This window comes from Trachemys scripta, chromosome 3 (assembly GCF_013100865.1).
Source record: "Trachemys scripta elegans isolate TJP31775 chromosome 3, CAS_Tse_1.0, whole genome shotgun sequence".
Lineage (NCBI taxonomy): Eukaryota > Metazoa > Chordata > Testudines > Emydidae > Trachemys > Trachemys scripta.
In genome coordinates, this window is record NC_048300.1 from 107,812,731 (window position 1) to 107,837,842 (window position 25,112).

The following is a 25,112-nucleotide window of genomic DNA, read 5'->3' on the forward strand; positions in this document are numbered from 1 at the left end:
TAAAAATAAAACATTCCTTTATTTTCATTCCACAGTGGAATTTTACCATTGCAGCACCTGAAGATGGAAAGTTGGTCAGTTGATGAAGTCTGCAACTGGTTGGTGCAGAGAAATTTAGGAGAATTAGTTCCTAAGTTTCGTGGTAAGTCTTTTTTGTTAAATGTGTATTTCCTGTCTCTCTGCTTGAAAAAAAGTATAGTCTGTTTTTTAATTTCCACCGTCTAATTTCTTGTTTATGGATAGTATTCAGTTTTGTTTGTTTGTATTTAATTGCTGTTGGGTAACTTCAGCTTTTAACAGAATTTATTAGGGAGAGGACAGACCTGATAAATCAAAATGAGGTTGTAAATTTATTATGAATAGTCTGGAAGAACTGCTATGAGAGGGACTGAAAACCTATAAACATATACACCTTCTAGGAACAAAATTGGGTTTACTGGCATTTGTTTAGGGCCATTTTATATTTAATATCTGTGTTTGTAGTGATGCAACTTTGATATGTAAAAGTTTGTTTTATGGTACTGTACAAAGGATTGAGAGAGATTGGCACTCAAACATGCTGTGCAATCTCTAAAATGTTTTCCCTCATTAACAAAATACCAGTATATTGTAAATAAGCCTTCCTTAACATATTAAAATATCCAGTTTGTCAATTGCTTTGTGTCTAAGGCACAGAATTTTGTTACTGGAAGACATCAAACCACTAATTTGTAAAATAAGTTAAAATTCTTGCCCAGCTTTTTGGAAGGGATAGTAGCGAAAACAAATGATCTTGTGTTACAGTTGATGTTGAAGAACTAACTCTGTTTACCTTTGAGAACCACCTACCTTGTAACATCATGTTGTATTAGGTATTCAGAATCTTACTACACAGTAATACGTAAGGATATTTTTCTCTTCAATTTTCAGAGGAAGAAGTGAGCGGAGCAGCTCTTTTGGCTCTTAATGATCGGATGGTGCAGCAGCTGGTGAAGAAAATTGGGCACCAAGCAGTACTAATGGATCTGATTAATAAATACCAGCAACAGAATAATGGACTACAATCTTTTACTTACAGTTGTGAAATAACTCCTCCAAAGTCACCAGAAGCAAACAGTGGGTGAGTCTGTCTATGCGTGAAACAAAATATTATTCTGTTTAAGTATGGCTGTAATCTTCCCTCTGTGTTTTCATGCTGGCATTCATTAGCTCCATAGCTAATATGTTATATAGTTAAGTTATATAACTTCTGTACAATTTGAACTCCAGCTGAAATGTTTAATTTAATACTTTGTGGGTTTAGACATGATGTAAACATTGCTGCACAAGTTGTTATAGGTGGGGCTGATCGCCCTTACAATACTTTGTAATCAGTTGTTTATAACTTTGCCAGACTATAACCATTTTAGCTGAAACATTCCATGCTGGATGTCTGACTTAATTTCTAACCACCCTCCCCCTCCCCCCCCCGCCCAGTCTTCCAAAACAATTCAGACGTTCCTGAGTATGAGGCTGTGGAGAAATGTTTTGCCACTTTAAAAAGGTCTGGGGACTTGACCCTGTTAAAAATATTGTGGGACCTTTTCTTCTAAATGTTCTCGACTCATAGTTTGGAGAGGGGACTTGAAATTTGGCAGAGGGGCAGCCTTTGTGTCAGGGATGGGCCTTTTACCATTCTTGGAAAATCCACCCAAATTTGGCCAGGTTATAAGTCTTTGAAAAATCTCAGTTCACAAATGCTCAATAGAGACATTTTAGAAGATTGTGCCTGCTGAATTTCCCAAAGATTCTGACTGCACTGGGCATGTTCCAGTCCAGGGTTCAACTGTAATTTCCCTGCAATTGCAGCTCTGTGCTGCTGTGCGCTGGGCCAGGTTCATCTGTGAGTACCTGAACAGAGAGCACAGTTGACAAGGCCTGTCTCTCCTGTGCTTTCAATGAGCCTTCTGCTGGGGAGCCTGGAGGAGGAAGCTGCCCAATTCGAATGCAGGGAGGACAAGAGCCAGATCTACGGAAGGGGGTAGGGAAAATAGATTAGGACAAGGAGGTGCAGGAAGACTGGGACTTGGACCTGGGGGTGGCAGAGTCTTGGACTTGAGGCTGGTAGGGGGAGGAGAGGGAAAATGTGGTGGGGGCTCAGACTGGGAATTGGGGGGAGGGGGCAGGGAGGTGCTAGGATTTCCTGGTTTTTAGAGATGGTTTAATTATGTTGGTGGGAGAACTTTCTCCCGATGGCACAGAGACCTTACAACAGTGGTACTGCTGTGCTGCTGTAAGGTCTCTAGTGTAGACAAAGCCTAAGTGAGGATGGGATTCAGTGGATGAGTCAGGGGTGGGGATGAGACAGGACCGGAACAGGGACAGGTTGGAGGAGATAGAGCAGAACAGGTCACTCTTTAGCATGCTTGGAAAAGTCTGTGCCCTCCAGAGCCTGGAATGGAACTCAAGAATTCCTGAGTGTGTCTGTTCCTCTGGTGTCAGCAAATATCTATGAATGCCCCCTTCCCCCGAGCAAAGTGTCCAATCCCTGTCTATTGGTGGTCCAGATAGAGCATGGTACTTTTAATTTGGCCCCCTTGTGTGCATACATTATGATACTGTTTTTAATTGCATGATCACATTTATCCCCTTCGACCCCCACCCCACCTCATCTTTGCCTCATTCAGTGCACTGCATGGACCTGCTCTGAGGGTGATGCTGGGTTGTGTAGCGAAGGATGTTGGCTGTCGAACCCCTGCTTCGTTTGTTGCAGAAGTTGGAAGGTGTGTACTGAAAGAGGCAGAGAAAGGATGGTCTTGTAGTTAAGGCAGTTGAATGCTGCCCTGGCAAATTGGATTCTATCCCTGCTTCTGCCTCAGAGCTCCAATATGATATTAGTCAAGGATATTTAAATGAAATTTTTCACAGGTTGACCACCTAACTGTGTGTGCCTCATTTTCTGGGCATGTGACTTGAGCCCCTAGGGGTCTGATTTACAGAAGTGCTGAGCACTCACACCTGCAACTGACATCAATGAGAGTTGTGCTTTGGATATATTACGTGCTACATAATACTAAGTATTCTGAAAATCAGGTCCTAGCATCTCAGATTGGGCACCCAGAACTAGTGGATACTTTTGACTTAAATTTTTCTGTGCTTCAGGTCCCCATAGGATAATAAAATGGGCATAATAATTCTCCTTCATCTCACAGATGTGTTTTGAAAATAAATTCATTAATGTTTGTGAAGCACTCATACTATAGTGATGAGCACCAAAGACCGTGAGAAAAAGAATACTGTCTTCATCGCAGGATATAAATAGTATTCATTAAATAAAGCCTGGAGCCTCACTTTGAGCAATGTGGGGAAAACAAAATATTGAATAGTTGCTCAATAAGTGACCACAATCCATTCTGTGCACTCAATGAAGCAGAATCCTGTGGAAAAAATAGTATGTGATGATATAATTAATGATTGTTTCATAAATGGATTCATACAAGGTGGCTGAATAGAGGTTCCACAGGCAATCTTAGTTTTGGAATTTCCTACTTTATGAATGCTTGACTTTGCAACTTTAATAATGTTCTTTTAACATAGGTTTGTGTATGTGTAATAAATATGTATGCTGCACAAACTTTTTTTAGGAATTCTTTCTTTGACTTTGTTTCATTCTCTAGAAACCAGAATTTGTGCTATCTGTGATTTTGGAGCACTGTAATAATTTTTTTTTTACTTTTAACATTAATGGTTTTCCTGCAAACCACCTTTTGACATAGAGAATCAGATTATTTGGGGGGGGGAAAACAGAAATGCACAGATCTATTATATAATATATACACGTGCACAAAACGGATTCATTTTTTTCACTGTTCGCTTGCTGACACTAGACCAGATTACAGAGCCCTTAATTGCATATTGGCTGCACAACCTGGCTTGCTTTTTGCAGCATCCTATGGCAAAGCATCTGTCACACTGTAAGCAATATGTCCTTCATCCTTTCTTCTGCCTCCATTCCTTCTTACATGAAAGCCTTTCTTAATGTTCATGGGTGCTTTCTTGGCCTGCCACTCTTTAAGTTCTCTTCCTTTCTGTTGTTTGCTGTCTTTTGGTTGTCAGGTGATTTCTAAGAGCAGGCATTTTGTACAAAGTCAGCTTAGGTCCTGCTTATAAAATGAGAACTGCATTAGTTGGATAGAGTACTGTAGGCACCTAAATGAATAGTCACTATATAAAAATACTAAGGGTAGAGGTGATGAACTTGACCAGAAATACTGTATCTGAAACACGTCCTATGAAGTCTGGATCAGTATCTGGATCTGGGCTTAATGCCTTGGGCCTATCGCTAATTGTGAGGTCAGAGTGTACCTGCATGTGCACTAGCACCAGAGGAGCTGTTTGCATGGTGTCTTCATGGCCACATATGGAATTTCATACATCAGTTATCTGTAGACTAACTGCTCCCAAGTTCAGTTGGGAGCCTGAAGCCACATTAAGAAGATATCTGGTTGCTCTGACTTAAGTGAGTTGTTTGAAAAAATGACTAGGGAAAATGAAAAGGCCCACTGAAAAGGAAATCTGCACTCAAACAGGCCTGTTCTTGAGGTCACTTGTCAGCAACAGGTCCCCATGCACCAGTTGTATTAGTTTGTCCACTACTGTAGATGGAACAGTGATTTTGCACACCACTGCAGACAGTGTTCTTCAGACTTAAAAGATGCTGCAGAGATGGCATGCAAAGAAGTCTTCAAGATCTATATTATAAATAGCTGGAACACTTCTATGTTGCAACTGGCGATGGGTCCAGACTTCCCTAATATTCAGGTTCAAGGAAATCACAAGAACATTTTCTCCAACAATGCTGGAAATGATATATTTACGAATGTTTCCGTTTCAGTGTCTCAGAGGTCTCAATGAGAGCTGCTTTTTTACTGTTCTTAGCAGAAGGTCCAGTCTGATGTAGGATAGAACAGAATCTGTTATTTTTTTGGCAGAGCGAAGCAAGGTGCTACCCGCTCTCAACTTGATGTCATTTTTCTTTAGGTAATATGATAACTTTTAAACACTGCGTCTGATCAATTCCAAAATTATGGGGAATGTTCTAGGCTGCAATGGGGCAAACCCTACTGATTTCAATGAAAATTGACCTTTGGAAGCCCTTGTATCTGCTTACCAGAGCTATCTGCTTCAGTCAGGTCTGTAATTATCCAAATATCAAAGAACTGGTTGATGGCAGCCATTAACACCTTCCCATGCTGAAGGACTTCTCCTCCCCAGGTAGAAAAAAAAGAAATAATGTGGAGGGCACAGAGAGCACATGTCATGGGTGCAAAATGGGGGTGAGAGGAATGGGTGGAGAATGGGGGACACACGGAGCCCCTGGCACAGCAGGGAGGAGTTGCCGGGAGTCCCTGAAAATACAAGTAGTGCCTGATGTGTGCAATGAGCTCAGCCTACAGAAGCAGTGAAGAGAACAGCTCTCTTGGGCCTTGTCTACACTGCCACTTTACAGCACTGAAACTTTCTTGCTCAGAGGTGTGAAAAAACACACCCCTGAGTGATGCAAGTTTCAGTGCTATAAAGTGGCAGTATAGACAGTGCACCAGCGCTGGTAGCTACTCCCCTCGTGGGGGTGGTTTTTTTACAGTGCTGGGAGAGCTCTCTCCCAGCGTTGGTGCCGCGACTAGACATCCACCTTAAAGTACTGCCGTGGCAGTGCTTTAACGTTGGTAGTGAAGACATATCCCTAGTTTAATAGAGCCTGCCTTACAACACTCTGCAAGTCTCTTGTTTTATCATGTGTTGTAATGGTGAACTGTTTCCTGTAAGTTAGAAGACATCAGACACTAAATATAGCAGAAAAAATAATCAAGAAGCTGCAGTATCTATGAAACTTTAAAAATATTGTGATTTACTTCTCTGTAATTACATGTCTTGATTAGAACATCTCTTAGCAATATTTCTTTAGTTTCCCTTTTAAGTTGGCTGGATCTAATGATTAATTTAATTTAATTCATCAGCCACTTCAGACACATCAGCGTCACTTAAGGACTATTCAACATGTTAATGTTTTTGCATTTGCTATTTTTGCAACAGGTATTTTGGAATCTTAGGTCTGGTCTATACTACCCGCCTGAATCGGCGGGTAGAAATCGACCTCTCGGGGATCGATTTATCGCGTCCCGTTGGGACGCGACAATCGATACCCGAATCGGCGCTCTAACTCCACCAGCGGAGGTGGTAGTAAGCGCCGCCGACAAAAAGCGGCAGAAGTCGATTTTGCCGCCGTCCTCACAACGGGGTAAGTCGGCTGCAATACGACGAATGCAGCTACGCTATTCACGTAGCTGAATTTGCGTATCTTAAATCGACTCCCCGCTGTAGTGTAGATGTACCCTTAGAGTATATCTCTTTGTACAAGCTTTGCAAAGTGTACAGCTCACCAATGAAATTCCTTCTCTTCCAGCTCCATGGGCATCCAGGTGTTCAGTGCTTTTAGTCCTACGGAGCAGACAGGTTATATCTCTCCAACTGAAAAGTATGATGGTGGATTAATTGACCGAAGAGTGCTAAAGCAGAAGTGAGTTTATAGTGCATTTGCTAATTCTACTTATGTTCTGAAAACCGCATTACATTTCTGTTTTGCTGATGAGACTATGAAGTTATTCCACATTGCCAGGAAGTCCTATAGACTCCATCAGAAAAGTGAACTGGTCTGTCCCTAAATACTGAAGTACAAATTAGGGATGTAAATAGAATTTTAAAAAAGTAACCATTTAAATTATTAAAATGGTATCAGTTAAACATTTAACCATTAACAAATTCAAACATAGGCACGGGAACTAAGGGTGTGGAGGGTGCTACAGCACTCCCTCCCCCCCATTTTACATGGGTCTCAGCTGCTGGCCCTCTGCCCGCGGTCCCGGCTGAGCTGCCAGCCCTCTGCCCAGGTTCCTGGCTGCTGGCCCCGCACCCAGACCTGGAGAGGGGTAAGGAGGCCGAGGCTGGGGCCACAGCTGGGGGCGGGCATGGGGCTGGGAATGGAGCCTCAGGCACGGGGCCGGTAGCCAGGACCCCAGGTACAGAGTGACAGTGGAGCCCAGCGTAAAACGGGGGGTGCTGTAACACGCCCTGCACCCCTAGTTCCTACCCTATGACGTCAGTTCCATAGCAGTGGTCTGGATTCTTAACAATGCAGAACCTAGTTCCACAAGCATTATGAAATGGTATTGCTGCGGCGTTTTTAATGTGCACGTTAGACATTTAACCATTAACTGAATACATTATCAGTAAGACTGATGCTTATCAATTACCCGGTTAACATTTTACATCCCTAGTACAAATCTGTCTTCATATATACAGGTGTAATTGTCAGATAAACAAGCAGGAATTGGAACACACTTATCTAGGGGCAGACCTGAGTCCTGGTTCAAAAGTGAAGTGGTCTGGTTAGAATTTTTTTTTCTACGTTTCTCATTTGTCAGTCTCTTATGAAGAGCCAAAGGGAGGAGCTGATCGGCGGGGCCCGTTGGTGGATGGAAGGTGCTGTGGGGAGGGAGAGGAGCTGATTGGCGGGGCCCACTGATCGGTGCTGAGCATCCACTATTTTTTTTCCTGTGGGTGCTCTGGGGCTGGATGTCGGTTTTCAGTGTAGATCAGCCCTGAGTGTGAACCTTGAGCCTTCAAGCAAAATACTCAACCCTTTTATCCACTTCAACCAGAGGAGCCATCCAGACTATCTAACCAGCTTTTCTAGTCCCTTAATGAAAATTCCTAGAACACAGGGTAAGTCTACACAACAAATTAAGGTGTGATTATAGTGTGGGTAGACATATCCATGCTAGCTTTAATCTAGCCAGCGCAGGTAACAATAGTAGTGCACACACAGCAATGCAGGCTTCAGCACAAGGTAGCAACTCAAGTATGTACTCAGAGTCCCAGATGGGTTTGTACTGGGGCAGCCAGCCTGTACTGAAGTCCATGCTGCCACATCACAACTTCTATAGTTACTTGCACTAGCCAAATTAAAGCTAGCATAGGTATGCCTACCCATGTTATAATCACACTTCCATTTGCTGTGTAGGTGTGCTCATACATCCTGTTCGAAACCTTGGCAACTGGCATGCAGCCAGCATAATCTCCTCAGGCATATGTACATTAAACTTCACTTCTATTAACAAAAACCAACCAAACTACCTGGGAGGGAAGAGGCGGCATGAGAGCGGGGCCTCGAGGGGAAGGAGGAGTCAAGTACCCCTGGAAATCAGAAAGTTGGTGCCTCTGGTTAGGGGTGTATTTTATGTGTAGAAACAGCATTAGGGAGAGATTATAGCTGGTGTTGCTGTGGGTTTGACTGCTGAGGTGATGGTTATTTAATTCTTAAACATAGATTGGGAGTTTAAGAAAAACCTGTTTTGACTACTGATATTACAATTCAACATAATGTTAGTCTGATAGTTCTGCCAATGTTTATGGGGGCGATTCTTAGTGGTTTTTCTTTTGTTCATCTTCTTCCAGGACTAGTTCATTTTTTCCTGTTTTTATATATTTGGAGTGTTTAAATTCTGTACATTTTTCTCTTATATATGTTTTCCCTTTACTCATGGAAACGGCTTCATTTGAACTAGTGTAGTAGTAATATACTGAAAGAGAGAATAGAGTCTTTGGGGTTGCTACACAGGAATTTAGGCCAATATAGTTAAACTGCTATTGTTAAACTGGTCAAAATATAGCATTTTAAATTCACATTCTACCTTACCCTGATAAAACTTCTCTATATAGACAAGCCCTAACAACCACCTTCAAAATATGCTTCTCGATATCACAGAGAGATTGAGGGAGACTCTGTCTAGCTCTGATAGTTTAAACACAAAAATAACAGTTAACTTGGTGTAACAAAAACATAATTTATTTTACCCCTTCTCTTCCTTTATTGAAGAGTCATCAAACTGCATTATGCATCCAACTGATTAGCTCAGAGGTCACTATGGTTAAATTATTTTTTAGAGATTGGGTAAGAGCAAAAAAGTGTGGAGTATCCAGGGTCTTAAAGTTTTCTTGTGTAAAAATTTGTTAAAGCGGTAGCAATGCTGTTTTGTGAGAACACCCACTTAGGATACACAAAATGCTCCCATGAACACTTCTTTCATAACTGCTTTTCTGTCTGAGTACTAGCTCCTGCACAGCTCAAGGCAATATGAGACGGTGTTGTTGCTGAGACAGCAGCTGTTATTGTTTCTTATAGTTACCTGAGACTGCTCTGCAAGAGCCCACATTTTTATTGGCCTATGTTCTACATGCAGTTTCTGAAGGCATGCATGCCAAATGATATACAAATCGGATCCACTTCTCATGAAATTCCAACTGTTTTCCTTCAGGAATGGCATCCTGATAAAAGATTGATTCTCATATGAGAATAAATCTTTATATAAAATAGAAAGGTGTTCCATACTTTTTTGTGAGGAGTTGCATAATGGACTTCCTGTCCAAATGCCTTGGAGTGAAATATTCGGCGGTGGGACAGATTTGTGCTCGCTAACAGGATACCACATCACATTTCAAATCCTGCCTGACACACTAATTGAGTGGCTGTAAAAGTGTGAGGAACTTTTTAGATCAACAATTTTACCTCCTATGTGATACAGCTAATAGCTAGTCCTATTGAGGGTAGTTTTGAAGGTGTTTGTCTTCTACTGTCAAACATAGGTCTTGCTCTTTAATTCCCCATTATCTGTATGTAGATAGACTATCCTGAAAGAGACTAACACTATCTGAAACTCATTTATATGCATGCTGGAAAAACAAGGGGAAAACTGTTAATCTGAAACATTGTTCCTGTAAATTTTCTGCTGGACTGTTTGTCAGATCTTTCTATGCATTAGGAGTTTATCTGAATAGACTTCGAATTCCTTACCATTGGTACCACTGGCCATCAGAACTATTTTCTAATACATGTGGTAATCTAATTATTTTTCCAATTAGGTAGATTTACAGCTTCACCTTTTGCATAATTGTTTACAGCATTTCCAACTCTTTTTTCCCTCTTAAAGCCTCAGCTCATTGGAGTCAATGGTCTATATGAGAATTTCTACTGCTCCCCTCAACTCCCTCCTCACCCCCCACTTTATCTGAAAGCTTCTAGCTCTTGCAAATGTGACTTCTAGAGGGTCAAAAACCAGAATACAAATACCATCCCACACCCAAGTTGTTGTCTTAAAAATCATGGGAATTTCAAACAAACAAACAGAAAAAATACCTCTATGATTTTTGGGGCGATTGACTCATGATTTTTGAATGCTTGATAGCTTGATTACCAATCTGATGCTGTCAGCCTGGGGTTTCTTTATGTGGGCCCTTATTGTTCTAAGTCAGATAGCTTAAACCACCGAACTCCCTTTTTTCTAACAAAAATAAATTGAATCCTCCAAACAGCTTAGAGCAGTGGTCCCCAAACTTTTTACCTAGCACCCCACACTTAACTCCTGTCTGCGCCTCCCCCTCCCAGGGCCAGGAGCAGGGCAACAGCTGTGAGAGGAGGAACGCAGACAGGGGTAAGGAGGCCGAGGCTGGGGCCATAGCTGGGAGAGGGGACGAGAGCAGAGCCGAGGGGCCAGGAGCGGAACTGGGTGGCACTCCCTCCCCACCCCTCATGGGGGCTGGCCCAGATGCTTAGCAACGCCACCCCCAAACGTTCCTCCGCGCCCCACAGATTGGGGACTACTGGCCTAAAGGAAACATTAAGTGTGTAATGTGGTAATTCCACAAAGATTACTGTAAATAATGAGACTTACAGAAACCCAAAATATATTTGTAAAAGTACTTCTGTTCCAATACACTAGATTTCACTCTCTCTCATGGATGCACAGATATATGTGCTCTCTCTCTCTCTTCTATAAAATGGCCTGATTAGATGGCAATTCAGCCAGTCTTACTCATGAGGAAAAATTCTTCTCTCCCGAGCCTTCTGTTGCTGCTGCTGCACTCCAAGCACAGAAGGAGCATCTCCTGAGAATGTAAGAAACAAAATGCAATCCTGACTGCCTCCAAAGCAAAGTTGGCTGTGTCAAGGATCAGCCATGTTAGAAACTGGCTTTAAAGCATGGGCGTCATCTGATTAGTTTTGCCTGTATTTTCACGGCCTGTTTTTTTTAGCTGGTGGTTGTAAAATGTGACTACAGTTCCACAAAACTTAACTGAAAGTTAATATTTGTATCTCTGCTATGGTTCCCTCTCCCAACTGTAAGTGAGAGGTTTTCTGAGGGCAGATCTACACTACAGCCTAAGTCGATATAACTTCCATCGCTCAAAGGTGTGAAACCTCCCCCCCAGTGATGCAAGTTTTGTGTTGTCCACACCAGTGCTATGTCAGTGGAAGATGCTCTCTTGCCAACATAGCTTCTGCTTCTTGCTGAGGTGGAGTAATTATGTCAACAGGAGAGTGCTCTCCTGTCAGCATAGCACGTCTTCACCAGGTGCGCTACAGCTGCCGACCGATGTAGTGCTCTAGCATAGACTTGCCCTGAGTCTCACACTGTGACTGACATCAGCTCTTCCTGTTTCTACATTCAAGAAGAGCTACAATGGGCCAGTGAAGTTAAGTAGCGAAAACATCAGGCAAAATATAGCAATAAATAAATAAGATGTAGATAAGGCTCATCCAACAGCAAGTGGCCCAGAATCTTTTTCTCCTACCCACCTGAAACACACACATGCCCCTCCCCCCCAACCATTACCACCAAGCTGGAGTCTCCATCCTAACCTTCCTGACTATTATTCCATCCTAATTAGTATGTTGAGAATGTGTTGAGTGCAGTGCTGAAGTTTTCTGATGTCCCACCCTTTGGGACAGGTGACTCATTTTAAAATAAATGTTACTAGAAATAATGTTGTTTGTATTGTGACCATGCCAAGAGGGTCTATCACTATTGGGAAGGAGGAGAGGGGGCTTTGTTAGATGCTATACAAACATATAGACATGTCTTGCCCTGGGGAGTTTACAATCACTGTTCCTGCAATGAGCTCTGTCTGACCAAGCTCAACGAGCTCTAATTGGAGGCCCACAGTGGGGCTCTATGTAGCTTTCAGGGAGCTGTGTGTTTGGGGTTCATTCCCAAATCAGGGAAAATTGAGAAAAATTAAGAAATTTAAATTCAGAAAAGGGGTGTAACAAACCCATGGAGGGAATGAAGCAAGGAAGACCAGAAACAACATTGAGAGGAACCTGTGTTAATAGCCTAGTTATGTGCACAGCTAGTTGGCTTTCAGCCAGCAAAATCTTATTTAAATTATGTAAACAAACAAAATAGATATTGGAAACTGTTCTTCTTTACTCAGATGCCCAGAGGCTTTAAGGGTTATTATTACCAATGTGTATAATATTTTATCCTGTTTCTTGGCTTCTGCTGTACATTGCACAGATGTCTTGAGTGAACTGTCTGCATTGATGCCAAGGTTTTTTTTTAAATGATCAGTTTCAGCTAATTCAGGAACATGCCTTTGTGCGAAGTACACCATATATTTTGCTGTCGGAAGCTTTTTGGCTGTGTTAATTATGTGCTCAACCATACGATCCAGCCTAAAACCATCCTTGGATAACCAAGGTGACACCACAGGGGTGCAAACGCCATAGCTTTTCTTTCAGTGAGACAAAATGTTCCCCATGGCATTGGGACTGTAATTCAAACACATACCTTTTTGTTCAGTTAGTGGAGACAGAACAGCTCGGTCCATAATGACCTTACTTTATGGTATTATGTTCCCAAGAGATGTACTGTGTGGGAACACCCTGAGAATACTATGAAGCCAAAGAGAATTACAGTTATAACATTTGCTTCACATGACTTTCAAGCATAGCAGAGAGAAGGTGAAATAAAATGGGAATCTACAGAAACTGCATCATTACAAACTAGTTAATAGGGTTTATTATACCAATGGGATGCCTTTTTCTGAAGTAAGGTGAGACTTACAAATCCATTCTCAGATATGTTAACCTGGTCTGTGTCCCAAGATCTTACAGATATGCGAGAGACTTTGGGGGGCACTATATTGCTCTTGGTGTTAAACTTCTATTTGTAATAGTCTTCTCCTTGTGTGAGGCCTGGACTAAACACACAAGTTGCACTGGTTTAACTAAAGTTTGATATTACATGGGCACAGCTTTGGGCTGGTCTTCACTATGCGGAGATCAACGCTGCTGCAATCAATGCAGCAGGTGTCGATTCAATGGGTCTAGTGGAGACCTGCTAAATCGACGGCAGAGCGCTCGCCCATCGACCCTGGTAGTCCAGCTCCCCGAGAAGATTAAGGTAAGTCGATGGTAGAGCGTCTCTCATCAACGCAGTGCAGTGAAGACACTGAGGTAAGTCGACCTAAGTTATGTAGCTGGAGTAGCATAACTTAAGTCTACTTACCCTGGCAGTGAAGACAAGCCCTTTGTGTGTGAACACTTCTGTAAGTAGATAAGCTGTTAGTTGCATCTCATTCCAGCCAACTCTATTGTTTAATTTAGATCTACTTCACCTATTTAACATAATTGCCCAACTGTGAGGTTTTTTGTGGTGACTTCATCTAAACTTAATCAAGTACTTCTTCCTTATTGCTCCAGGAGCATGAGGATTTTTCAGAGACTGATGGGGCAAGGTATGAATTTTTCACACCCCTTAGCGACATAGAATCATAGAATATCAGGGTTGGAAGGGACCTCAGGAGGTCATCTAGTCCAACCCCCTGCTCAAAGCAGGACCAGTCCCCAGACAGATTTTTACCCCAAATCCCTAAATGGCCCCTTCAAGGATTGAACTCACAACCCTGGGTTTAGCAGACCAATGCTCAAACCACTGAGCTCTCCCTAGCTGGGTTGACCATTTTAGGGTAAATCAGGCCTATGTTAGGGTCGGTCTACACTGAAAAGTTACATTGCCATATCCACGTCTCTCTCAGGGGTGTGAAAAGTTCACACCTCTGAGTGACGTAGCATTTTAAGTTTAGACGTAGCCTTAGAAACTATTTTAGCTGAAACTGTTTACACATGGCTTGTAATTCCTGTTTACAGCCCAAGGTAGTGAAGGCCTTAAGCCTGGTATACACTACAAGGTAAGGTCAACATAAGCTGCCTTTCATTGACCCAGTAGTTCATGTGTCTGTGCTTAAATTTGTCTGCCACCAGTGTAAATGCCCCACTACAGCAATGCAGTTACACCACCTCCCTGAGTGGTGTCGAGCCATGGTCAACATTCTGAGGTCAACACCGTGCAAGTGACACTGCGTTACCTATGTTAACCCTAACAATCCTCCAGCAGCTGTTCCTCAATGCCCAACACTGTCTGCTTTGGTCACAATTGTGAACTGCATTGGCCAGGAGTCACTGAGACTGGAAGCCACCCAGCCTGCCTTCCCACCTACTCTAAAACCCTGCGATTTTTTGAAATGCCTTTTCCTGATTGTCCAGCTTGGCGAGCACACTTAGCAGCTCTCCCTTGTTGTGTGCAGCTTCCCAGCTGACCAGGAGGGTTCCACGCTCCATATGCCCCAGCCTGGAGCAGATAGGACATACAGGATCTCCTGAGCCTGTGGGGAGAAGAGGCTGTACAGGCACAGTCACAGACCAGCTGTAGAAATGTGGACATCTATGTCATGGGGGATGCAGGAGAAGGGGTATGACAGGATCAGCAGCAGTGCCATGTGAAAGTGAAGTAACTGCAGCAGACGTACCGCCCTTGAGGCCAACAGTCAGTCTGGTGCTGAGCCGCATGCCGCCGCTTTTATAGAGAGCTGCATGCCTTGACGGAGACTCCACCACTGCCCTGTATGCCACTGTGGATACCTTGGAGGAGCCTGAGTCACAGACTCATAGTGTGAACAGCGAAGAAGAGGAGGAGGATGGGGGACATGTAACTGGGGGTTCACAGTATGCCGCGAACCTGGACCTGTTGGAGGTTCCACTGCAATTCAGTCAGTCTTGGCAGCCGAGCACACGTGAGCCTGATGCAGGGGAAGGAATCTCAGGTAAGTGTATAAATGTATTACCCATTACAATAATGTACTGATATCACTCTTAACTTAGCAGGTCAACTTTGCATTAATTTACTCATACTAGAAGAGGCAGAGGTACAACAAAGAGAGGTAGAGCTGTTATCTGCTCTTCATTCCCCTGTAGAGTTAGGTGGGGTGGGAGATGGGGAGGGAGGGGCCCGGGACCATGTAGAACAGTTTGTTTATGTACCCAGGGATGTCCCTGGAATCCTTCTGAGAGATCTCGATGAATTTTTCATGGAGGTACTCTGGAATCCTCTCCTGAAGGTTTCTAGGGATGGCAGCCTTATTTCTTCCTCCATGGTAAGATGCTTTCTCATGCCAATCGGTGATAACATCAGCAGGCATCATGCAGTAAACATGATAGCAGCATACGGGCCGGGCAGATTCAGGACGCCAGCAGCATCTGTGCTCTCTGAGCCTTTGTTACCCTCAGGAATGAAATATCAGCTAAAATCATCACCACCACGTGTGGAAAATGGGGCCAGTATTCAGTGCCATTGCCCTGTAGTCATAGTTTCATGCTACCGAGCATTTCCCTCACCTCTGGTGGGCAATACTTACCATTGCGGGTGCTATGGGTGGCACCGTGCACAAGCACTCAAGCAGAAGTGTGAATAAGCATGTCTTGTTTAAAACTTTAGGTGAGCGAGGGAAGGGAGTTCTGAATCTTAGCTTTCGTTTTTCCATTCTCACTATATTGACAATGGTACCTCTGTGTTTTGTCTGTAGCTGCTGCCATTGTGGCCTTTGTTCCCCCACCACATCCCTGGAATGCCAGAGCCAGTTAAGGAGTAGAAAGAAGGGGACTTGGGATGACATCAATGAGATCTTGCAAGCCTGTGCTGCATCAGGCCATGGGCAGAGGGCGCGGAGAAGGAAAGAGCAAACAGGAGAAAGTTACAGCAGGAAAAGGAGCAGGAGATGTACCAGGACATAATGGGGCCTCTCCAGCAGCAAACACAGATGCTGCAGATGCTTGTGGACCTACAGGTGCAGCAGTTGCAAGCTCGCCTTTGCAGTCCTCAGAGAACTTCATTTTAGCACCTTCCAACACACCCTTTACATTCCACGTGGCATCATCCCTACTCCTACCACTTCACACCGTGGGACGTTAAAGACGACCACAGCTTCACATACACTGACCTGTGAAAGCCACAGTTGCTGTATGTGTAGCCAAGATGGACCTGAATGTTCTTTTTCATCAATTAAGATTTTAATGTATTTGATTTTAAATTGCGCAGATTATTTGTTTTTGCACTGGCTTTGTTACTCAATAAAATATTTTTTGGAAAATAATGTATCTATTAGTTCCCAGCATATGCTGCAGAATGCCTAGTGGTAATGAAAGAACCCGCTGCTTGTTATTGTACACTATGACATAATTCATAGGATCAGTGACAAACACAATAATAATTATAAATGTACAGCAAGCACCACAAAATTAATAGGTGCATTGACCGTGTTATATTCATAGATGTGCAACAATATACAGACAGTTCCTAATGGTCCCCAAAACTGCAGGGCCAGATAAAGCATAGTACACCACCACACATTACTGTGGCTTGCTCTTAAAGTGCTCTTTCAAGGTCTCCCTGAGTCATACAGCTCTTTATTGAGCTCTTCTAAAAACCCTTGTGTCTGGCAGTTCAAACTCAGCAGACAGCTGCTCCACCTCTGCCATTCACCCCATTGGAAACTTCCCCCCTTTGCCTTCCAGTATTATGCATGACACAGCAGGCAGCTATAACCCTTGGGATGTTTGTCTCACAGAGATCCAGTCTTGTGAGTAAACAAACCAACATCCCTTCAGTCTACCAAAAGCACATTCAACTGTCATTCTGCAACTGCTGAGCTGATGGGTGAATCTTCCCTTGGTGCTGTTGAGGTGGCCAGCTTCATGAGTCAGGGCAGCAAAGGGTAGATTGGGTGCCCCAGCATCACCGTTGGCATTTCAACATCACCAATGGTAATCCGCCAGTTTGCAAAGAAAAGTGCCTGCTTTCAGCTTGCTGAACAGTCCTGTGTTCTTAAGATGTGAGCATCATGCACTTCCTTGATCAACCAACACTTGCATAACCATAGAGAAGTAGCCCTTTCTGTTGACGTACTCTGTGGCAAGGTGGGCTGGTTCCAGGGATGCACATGCCATCACTCTACTGCCGTTTGGGAGCCCTGTTGCTGCAGATCCATCTGCTATGTCCTGCACATTGCTGAGAGTCACAGTTCTGTGTAGCAGGAGAAGATTAGTGACCCTGCACACTTGCATGACAACAGCTTCCACAGTGGATTTTCCAACTCCAAAACAATTCCCCACTGACCTGTAGGAATCTGGCTTTGCAAGTTTCTACAGTGTGATCGCCACTCATTTGTCCACTGTCAGTGGAGCACTCATGATGTTGACCATGCGACGGAAGGCTGGGGCGAGCTTGGCGCACAGATCCAGGAATGTGGCCTTTCACATACAAAAGTTCTGTAGCCACTGCTCGTCATCGCAACCCTGTATTACCATGTGATCCCACTTGTTTCTTGGTCTCAGATGTGGTGCTCCGCCATCCGCAACTGCTCTGTGAACTCCACCAACAGCCTTGAATTGGTTTTCTCTATGTTCCACAGCAATCTGCTCTCCATGAAATCATCATGTTCTCCACCAATGCGGTTCTTCTTGCAGCTCTGCAAATACAAGGGGATCATGTGCTCTGTGCTTGCAACGTTCATGACAATAGTGCTGAGGCTTCATGCTTCTGTCCGTGATGCGGACAGTGAGGAAGGCCCTGTGGTTTCATGGGATTTTTGAAAAGGGTGCAAAAATTAGAAATGTAGATGACATTATGGGATGGAGAAAGTTGCATGCTGGGAAGAAGAACCCTTGCTCCTAGCCATCTCTGAACGACTTGTTTCTGCCCTACCATACATTGTCAAAACTTCCCAAAAGACAACGCGCTGGATGGTGGCAAGTTGAGACAAGCACCCCTGTTGAGTATGTGCAGTACCAGTGCAAGGAGCCAAATATGTATCCGCACAAACGAGATACTAATTGTGGTTTATGCTGACATAACTTGCAGCAGCCGAAGTTTGTAGACGTGGCCTTAGAAGTGAAAATTTCTGTATTATGTGCCAAACCTCAGCCTACTCTATTTCCCTCCCACCTTCCTTAACTGATTATAATCAACCAATTGCTAAATTTTTGTGAATTTAGCACAAAATGTCTTTGAATTAACCAAGGCAGTCTCCTTTTAAGTTACCTTCCATTATTCCTAATACTCCCTTTCCAGGTGGGGAAGAATTAAGAGAGCTTTTGTAAAGGGAAATCATGCCTCACCAATCTATTAGAGTTCTTTGGAGGGGATCAACAAACATGTGGACAAGGGTGATCCAATTGGTATAGTGTACTTGGACTCTCAGAAAGTCTTTGAGGTCCCTCACCAAACTCTTAAACAAAGTAAGTAGTCTTAGGATAAGCGGAAAGGTCCTCTCATGGATCAGTTCTGGTTAAAAGATAGGAAATAAAGGGTAGGAATAAATGGTCAGTTTTCAGAATGAAGAGCGGTAAATAGTGGTGTCCCACAGGGGTCTATACAGGGTACCAGTACTGTTCAACATACTGTACTCCTAAATGATCTGGAAAAAAGGGCAAACAGTCAGGTGGCAAAGTTTTTAGATGATACAAAATTACTCAAGATAGTTAAGTCCAAAGCAGATTGCGAAGAGTTACAAAGGGATCTCACAAAACTCAGTGACTTGGCAACAAAATGGCCGATGAAATTCAATGCTGATGAATGCAAAGTAATCCATATTGGAAAACATAATCCCAACTTCGCATATAAAGTGATGGGTTGTAAATTAGATCTATTGGAGTCATCGTGGATAGTTCTCTGAAAATATCTGCTCAGTGTGCAGCAGCAACCAAAAAAAACTAACAATGTTTGGAACCGTTAGGAAAAGGACAGATGATAAGACAGTAAATATATGTTTATTAATGCACTATATAGATGCATGGTACACCTACAGCTTGAATACTGTGTGCAGTTCTGGTTCTCCGATCTCAAAAAAAAAAGTTAGAATTGGAAAAGGTACAGAGACGGGCAACAACAATGATTAGCGGGATGGAGCAGCTTCCATATGAGGAGAGATTAAAAAGACTGGGACTATTCAGCTTGGAAAAGAGATGACTAAGGGCATATGACAGAGGTCTATTAAATCATGAATGGTGTGGAGAAAGTGAATAGGGAAGTTTACATAAAACAAGAACCTAGGGACCACCCAATGAAATAAATAGGCAGCAGATTTATAACAAACAAAAGGAAGTACTTCACACAGCACACAATCAACCTATGGAACTCATTGCCAGAGGATGTTGTGAAGACCAAAATATAACTTGGATTAAAAAAAGAATTAGATACGTTCATGGAGGATAGGTCCATCAATGGCTATTAGCAAAGATGGTCAGGGGCACAATCATAAGGTCCAGGTGTCCCTGACCCTGAGCCCTTGATTGCCAGAAACTGGGACTGGATGATGGGATGGATCGCTTGATTGCCGTGGCAATTCAGTCCCTTTGAACATCTGTCATTGGCCACAGTCCGAAGACAGGATACTGGGCTAGATGGACCATTGGTCTGACCCAGTCTGGCTGTTCTTATGTTCTTATGTAAATATGTTTGGATTCTGAATCTGCAAAGACGTGCCTATGAGGTGACCCACTGAACTCATGGGACTTCTGGCATATTTGAAATTAAACATGTGGAAGTCGTTTCAGGGTCTAGGCTCGTGTATCTTTACTGATTTTTTTTTTCTAACACAGTGGCTTATTCACCCATTCTGATTGGAGCCAAATATTAATTGCTAAAATAACTAATATTATCATCCATATCTGTTGATTTGTGCCAAAAGCTATTCTGTGCATGTTTAGTTGGTGAAAAGGTTTGGTTGCCTTCTCCTAGCTCCTGATCTAAGTTACTGTGTATAAAACATTTAACTATTTTAACATCTGAATTGGTTGATTTTATTACATGTTTTGCATGTAACTTTATTCTTAAGTAGAAACTAAGAGAAAGCAAAAAAATAATAGGCATCTCTGATCAAGCCTAAAACACCAGTGGTTTTTAATCAGTATGGCCATAACTTTTTTCCTACAAAAACATTTGGCTTATTTTTTTCCTTGCTTAGTTTCCCACAGGGATAAAAAGAACTATATGAGCATCTGGTAAGCTTTGATATCTTTAACCCTTTCTTTTACAGAAAAAATATGAAACATGTTTTTGCACGATGTGAAACAGTACAGTGGACAAACTCATATGTTTTACCAGAGTTTCCTTATGATGTCCAATGCATATTAGCAGAAAGGAAATGCCCTGACCACAGCATGAGAATAAGGATTATTGAATTTTTACAGGCAGACATGACAAAATACCTGGAAGGATCACTGTAAGTACGGTAGTTTTGGGATTCACTCTTTTTTGGGGGGTACAACTGATTGCACAATAAATTCCCAGATGATGATGAACCAGTCTCTGCAATCTGTAAACTTAAATGGTTAAAGTCATTGATTTAAAGCCCACTGAAGTCAGTGGAAAAAACACTCTTGGTTTTAATGATGGACTTTAGATCAAGCTCTAAAGGCTCTTCCCGTGCATTACTTTTAGGATAATTTCTTCTTCCTTTAATATGTAATTTAATGTAAATATTTTGGAAACACTGTATCAATTTAACTTGATATCCTCTTAAAAAAACCCGCCAGACTTCAAATTGACAAAAAGTGTCTAAAATGTCACCTATTCCTATATTTTCTTTTTATCTTGTTTGAACAGGTACCCAAACAGTCAGCAGTATAATGTTGTCGTCAATGCATTGCTTCAGGCATATCCATTCCTTGATGAGGATGGGAATGGCTTTGTAAGTATCATAATTAGTGCAGTTCTCAGTTTATCTTAAATCTCTATCAAATGTGAAAGTTTTTTAATCTAGTTGTTTAGAGGGAGACTAATTCAGAGAGAATTAATATCAGTTTGTTTGGTGTTTTTATTTTTCATAGTGCTGCAGCTTCTATTTTAAGTTATGTATCCCAAATAACATACTTAATTTTAAGCACCAGTAATTGCACAGGGTTAATTAAATTACATGCTGTTTATCAAAGCCATTGTCAGATCATACATGCATTAGTACTAATGAAAAGTTACCTAGCTGTTGCTTGCATTGACTTTCTCTATAATATGCTTTTTTTCTTAAAAAAAACAAAACTGTTAAACATGTGATTGTTTAAAAAATCATGGTGATGATACAACTATGCCAGGCCAGTGGAAAATTGTATTTGTATGGGGGAAGATATAAACATTACATTATGAATATTTTTGGTGTTTGCCTTATGCTACTGCAATACATTGTGATCATCATTAGTGAACTTGTTTACTATTACCTATATCAAGTAGTTATTATGTTCATGTATTTTTAAATATGGCAGGAGTAAGTACATTTGGATAAAATAGCTCAGTAGACCATCACTAGGGCTCTCATGTGGTTACAGCAGGAAGCTGAATGGAAGGAGGAGATGCTGTTAGGTTTGGATGTAATTTTTCATTTTCAGGGTCCAGAAAACAGATCTGCAATCTGCAAAGATAATGTTCAGGCCTGTTGACTTCACATCATTGCCTTGCCATGTGATACAGCACCTGGTAAAAGACTGTGGAAGGTGGAGGGGGGTTTGCTCTGAGAGACACATACATGTCCTCCACAGAGTTATTGCAGAAAATGCAATCTAAGGAAAAATGTGATGAATATCCCAATTCTCCTTTCAGGCTGGGCATTGTGATAGGGAAGTACCACACTGAAGTAAGCAAACTCCCCATCCTGGGAAGAAACGGCGAGGTAGAGCATCAATGAGCTATATTCTACCCTTATTTTTGCTCAAAATTCCCATTGAGAACCCCCAATAGGAGTTCCATGTGTGGGTCATTGGTATGACATGACCCCATTTGCAAAGACTGACTAGAATCCATTTGTGAGTGTTTCTAAGGTCCCATTTACAGAACTTCATTTTAGGGAAAATTTTAGGAAATATTGTGGAAAATTTTAGGAAAAATTGTATTTAAATGTGGCTCTGAAAGCAGCTTTCCCTAACAAATGTAGACCTGGCTAAACTGTGCTATAAATCATTTTATAAAACTGTTCTTTGTCAAATCGTTCATCCCTTTCTGCATTGGTTGGGGACATTGCATTAGCAGCCTGCTAGTAAAAACTGTATTTGGGGAGTAGCATAACGCAGACTGAGCAAGCAGCTGAGTGGGGCAGAGGCTTCTATTTTGGTAATGTGTCTGTTTTATATTTGACATTTCATTCAGTTACTGGGCAACATAGCTGGAAGAAACAACAAAAGCATGCAAGGAAAAGGTTAAACCTAAAGAGTCACAATCTTGCTAATCTCATAAGTTAAAAGTTTGAGTGAGATCTCCCTTCCCCCCCCCCCCAATTGATATTTAAAAAGAAAAAAAATCTTTTTATTTGCCTTTTGTTTTATGAGCCTATGGGTCACATTTTAATGCAACCATGAGGGCTAGAAGTTTACTATTCTTTAAATGAAAGCAGAGATTCTTAAGTATACCCATGACTCCGACAGATGGGGCTTTAAAAAAACAAACCAGTTATTGCGAGAATCATAATAATCATAAGAATTGACAATGCTGGATTCATAATACCTAAAAAGACGGTACCGTTGCCTGATTCCTTCTTGGTGGAATCGGGCTCAGAAGACTGGAAACAATGCTTCTCATGTCACCTCTTCTAAAAATGTTTTGGACAAATGTAAGGAAATAAAGGAGTTGCTGGAATCACCAGTAGTGCTAACACTGATGATTCAAATATCTTATGAGACATCTGAAACTATCAGATAATTGGATTTTCAAATAAGTGAAACTTGTTTCTCCATCAGTTTTGAATATGGGGAATATACTCCTATTTGAGATCATCAGAAACTTGGTTAATTAGGGATTACCTACAATCTCTGAAAAGGTGTTGAAAGAGTCTGTGCTAAACATAACAAAGAAAACAGCCCGAAGGTGAAGTGGGAATTTCAGTAAATGTAACAATGTTTGTAAAATGATATGTCCTGGCTAAAAGACAGATTATGAAAATAAAGCTAAATATATCAACATTTGAAATTGGGGCTGCTAAAAGGCATACAAGTAGGGAGCTTGCAGCAAGTTTGTATTGACAGTTGGTCATGTTGTTATGGGGCTGGGTAAGGGAGGTGGATGGAAATGGTACACTAAACAGAACCTGAGCAGTAGACCTCAGGGAATAATAGCACAAATGTTAAGGCTGACAGATAAAATGTTACCCAGAAAGCCATTGTAAACTAATCTGTCAAAGACTCTCTGACTTCATTTATCTAGATTTCTCAACTGAGTTACAGGAAAAAAGTCTATTCAGTCTTTACAGAAAACTGACTAAAAGTTACAGGAATTCGATTTTGTTCTCCTATAGCCAGTGCTATGTGTATTTCCTGGCACAATGGACTCAGATTCTGTAGGAAGTATTTTTTTTCTGCTCTGCAAATGAAATGCCAAATTCCTCTGCAATGTTAATTAGGTTATCCCCCCCCCCCATAATACATTGCTAGGTCGCAGCTATGGGCCCCAGCTCCTGGAGTCATGCAATTTATCGAATAATACATTTTCACTTAAAAAAAATAAAATTCTACTCCACCTGGTTGTGGAGATAAATTTGAAAACATGACCCATATGTAACTGAAGCTTCAGATTCGGGCAGATGTTGCTGATAGCTTAATGCAATCGTTTTGAAAATAGTGAGCTGCCCCATTCATCTCAATGGGGTAACTCCAATACCTACTGCTCTGGGACCTCCCCACCAATATCATCCTAGCAGAGAACTCTCTGTGTGGCAGGAAAAGGCCTGGCTTACCCATGCAGATGAAAACCCAGCTGCTAGAGAAAATACTGTAGAGATCCCATGCCAGTCCCCCTGCTCTGGGAAGAGAAGGAGCTCCCTGTCCTCATTACACCAAGTGTGTGTGGGGTGCTATTGCCCATGGGTGATACCTTGAGAGTTTAGCCACAGGGGGTCCTGTGTAGTGGTCTGGAAATGGGATTTACATCTCATGGGTAATGTCAACATTTCAAAATTTGTTTCCATTCTGAATCGGAACAAGAAGTCAAAATATTGAAAATTCTCAGAAAATTCAGAAGAGTTTTGAATATGAAATGTTGGAACAAAAACTGTCAGTATTTTTAATGGAAATTACTGGACATTTCAGAAACGGAAAATTAAAAAAAACTGGGAAAAATCTTAAAATTTGAAGTAGATCGATTCCAGTGAAACAACATTTTCCCATCAGGAAAGTTTTCATGCAAAATTTTTTTTACCAGCTCTAGTTTTCAAATATTGATACTTGTTTCAGTGTAAAATATAAAAAAGTATAACTTAAATGCAATTAATACTTTCTTTTTTTGTGGAGAAAAAGGTAATTTAGATGTTAGGAATCTCAAACGGACAGAGCAAGATCTTGTAAAGGTCAAGAATGTCTCCAGTATTAGTAGGAGAAACATGAAAATAGAATCCTACACAAAAGCTTGCCATTTCTTTTTGTGGTAAAGAGGTAACCAGAAAGATGCCTGTCTACTACTGGTATTTAAAAATTATTCACAATACCAGTCAACATTTGAGATATCTGTTTTAAACAAATAAGAAAGTTGTCTTGCTCTCTATTTAGAGTGGGAGGTAGGTAAGAATTAAGATAAAAACCTCAATTTAAAGAAAAGAGTGGCTTAAAGCTACTAAATGCAAAGTTATATCCCTGTAATTCATTAGTAAAGAGCTTTGAGCTACTTTTGGAATGAAACAAAAGTTTTACCACATAGGACTGGCTTGGGGATGAGAGAGGAAATCAGTGCTTGAATCTTATTTAAGGTCTCTGCTCCCTCCCTCCCTCCCCCACCCCCGCTCCCTCCAATAGTCCTCCCTCTTACTTGAAAGATATATCTGAAGTCACATGGAACACTTGGGGAAAAAAATCTTAACTTTTTAGGCATGGGATACGATGGGAATTTCTGGTCTATAGTATAAACTGAATGGTATATAAAAAGTGTTAGAATAAACAGGATTTATATAAGAAC

The 25,112-nt window shown here is 41.7% G+C and overlaps 1 protein-coding gene across 3 annotated transcripts in view; it reads left to right on the forward strand.

Moving 5' to 3' along the window:
• Positions 1-25,112, forward strand: part of SAMD3 (sterile alpha motif domain containing 3) — an 81,609-nt gene that overhangs the window by 23,172 nt on the left and 33,325 nt on the right. For 2 of the 3 annotated variants that reach the window (XM_034765686.1, XM_034765685.1), the window contains exons 2-6: positions 36-142; positions 910-1,099; positions 6,422-6,535; positions 20,227-20,412; positions 20,796-20,880. In XM_034765686.1, the coding sequence (XP_034621577.1) occupies positions 64-142; positions 910-1,099; positions 6,422-6,535; positions 20,227-20,412; positions 20,796-20,880 (654 nt within the window). In that variant the 5' untranslated portion in view covers positions 36-63. Of the gene's footprint in view, positions 1-35; positions 143-909; positions 1,100-4,852; positions 4,999-6,421; positions 6,536-20,226; positions 20,413-20,795; positions 20,881-25,112 lie in introns of those variants that run through there. The other variant, XM_034765687.1, reaches the window with a different exon arrangement.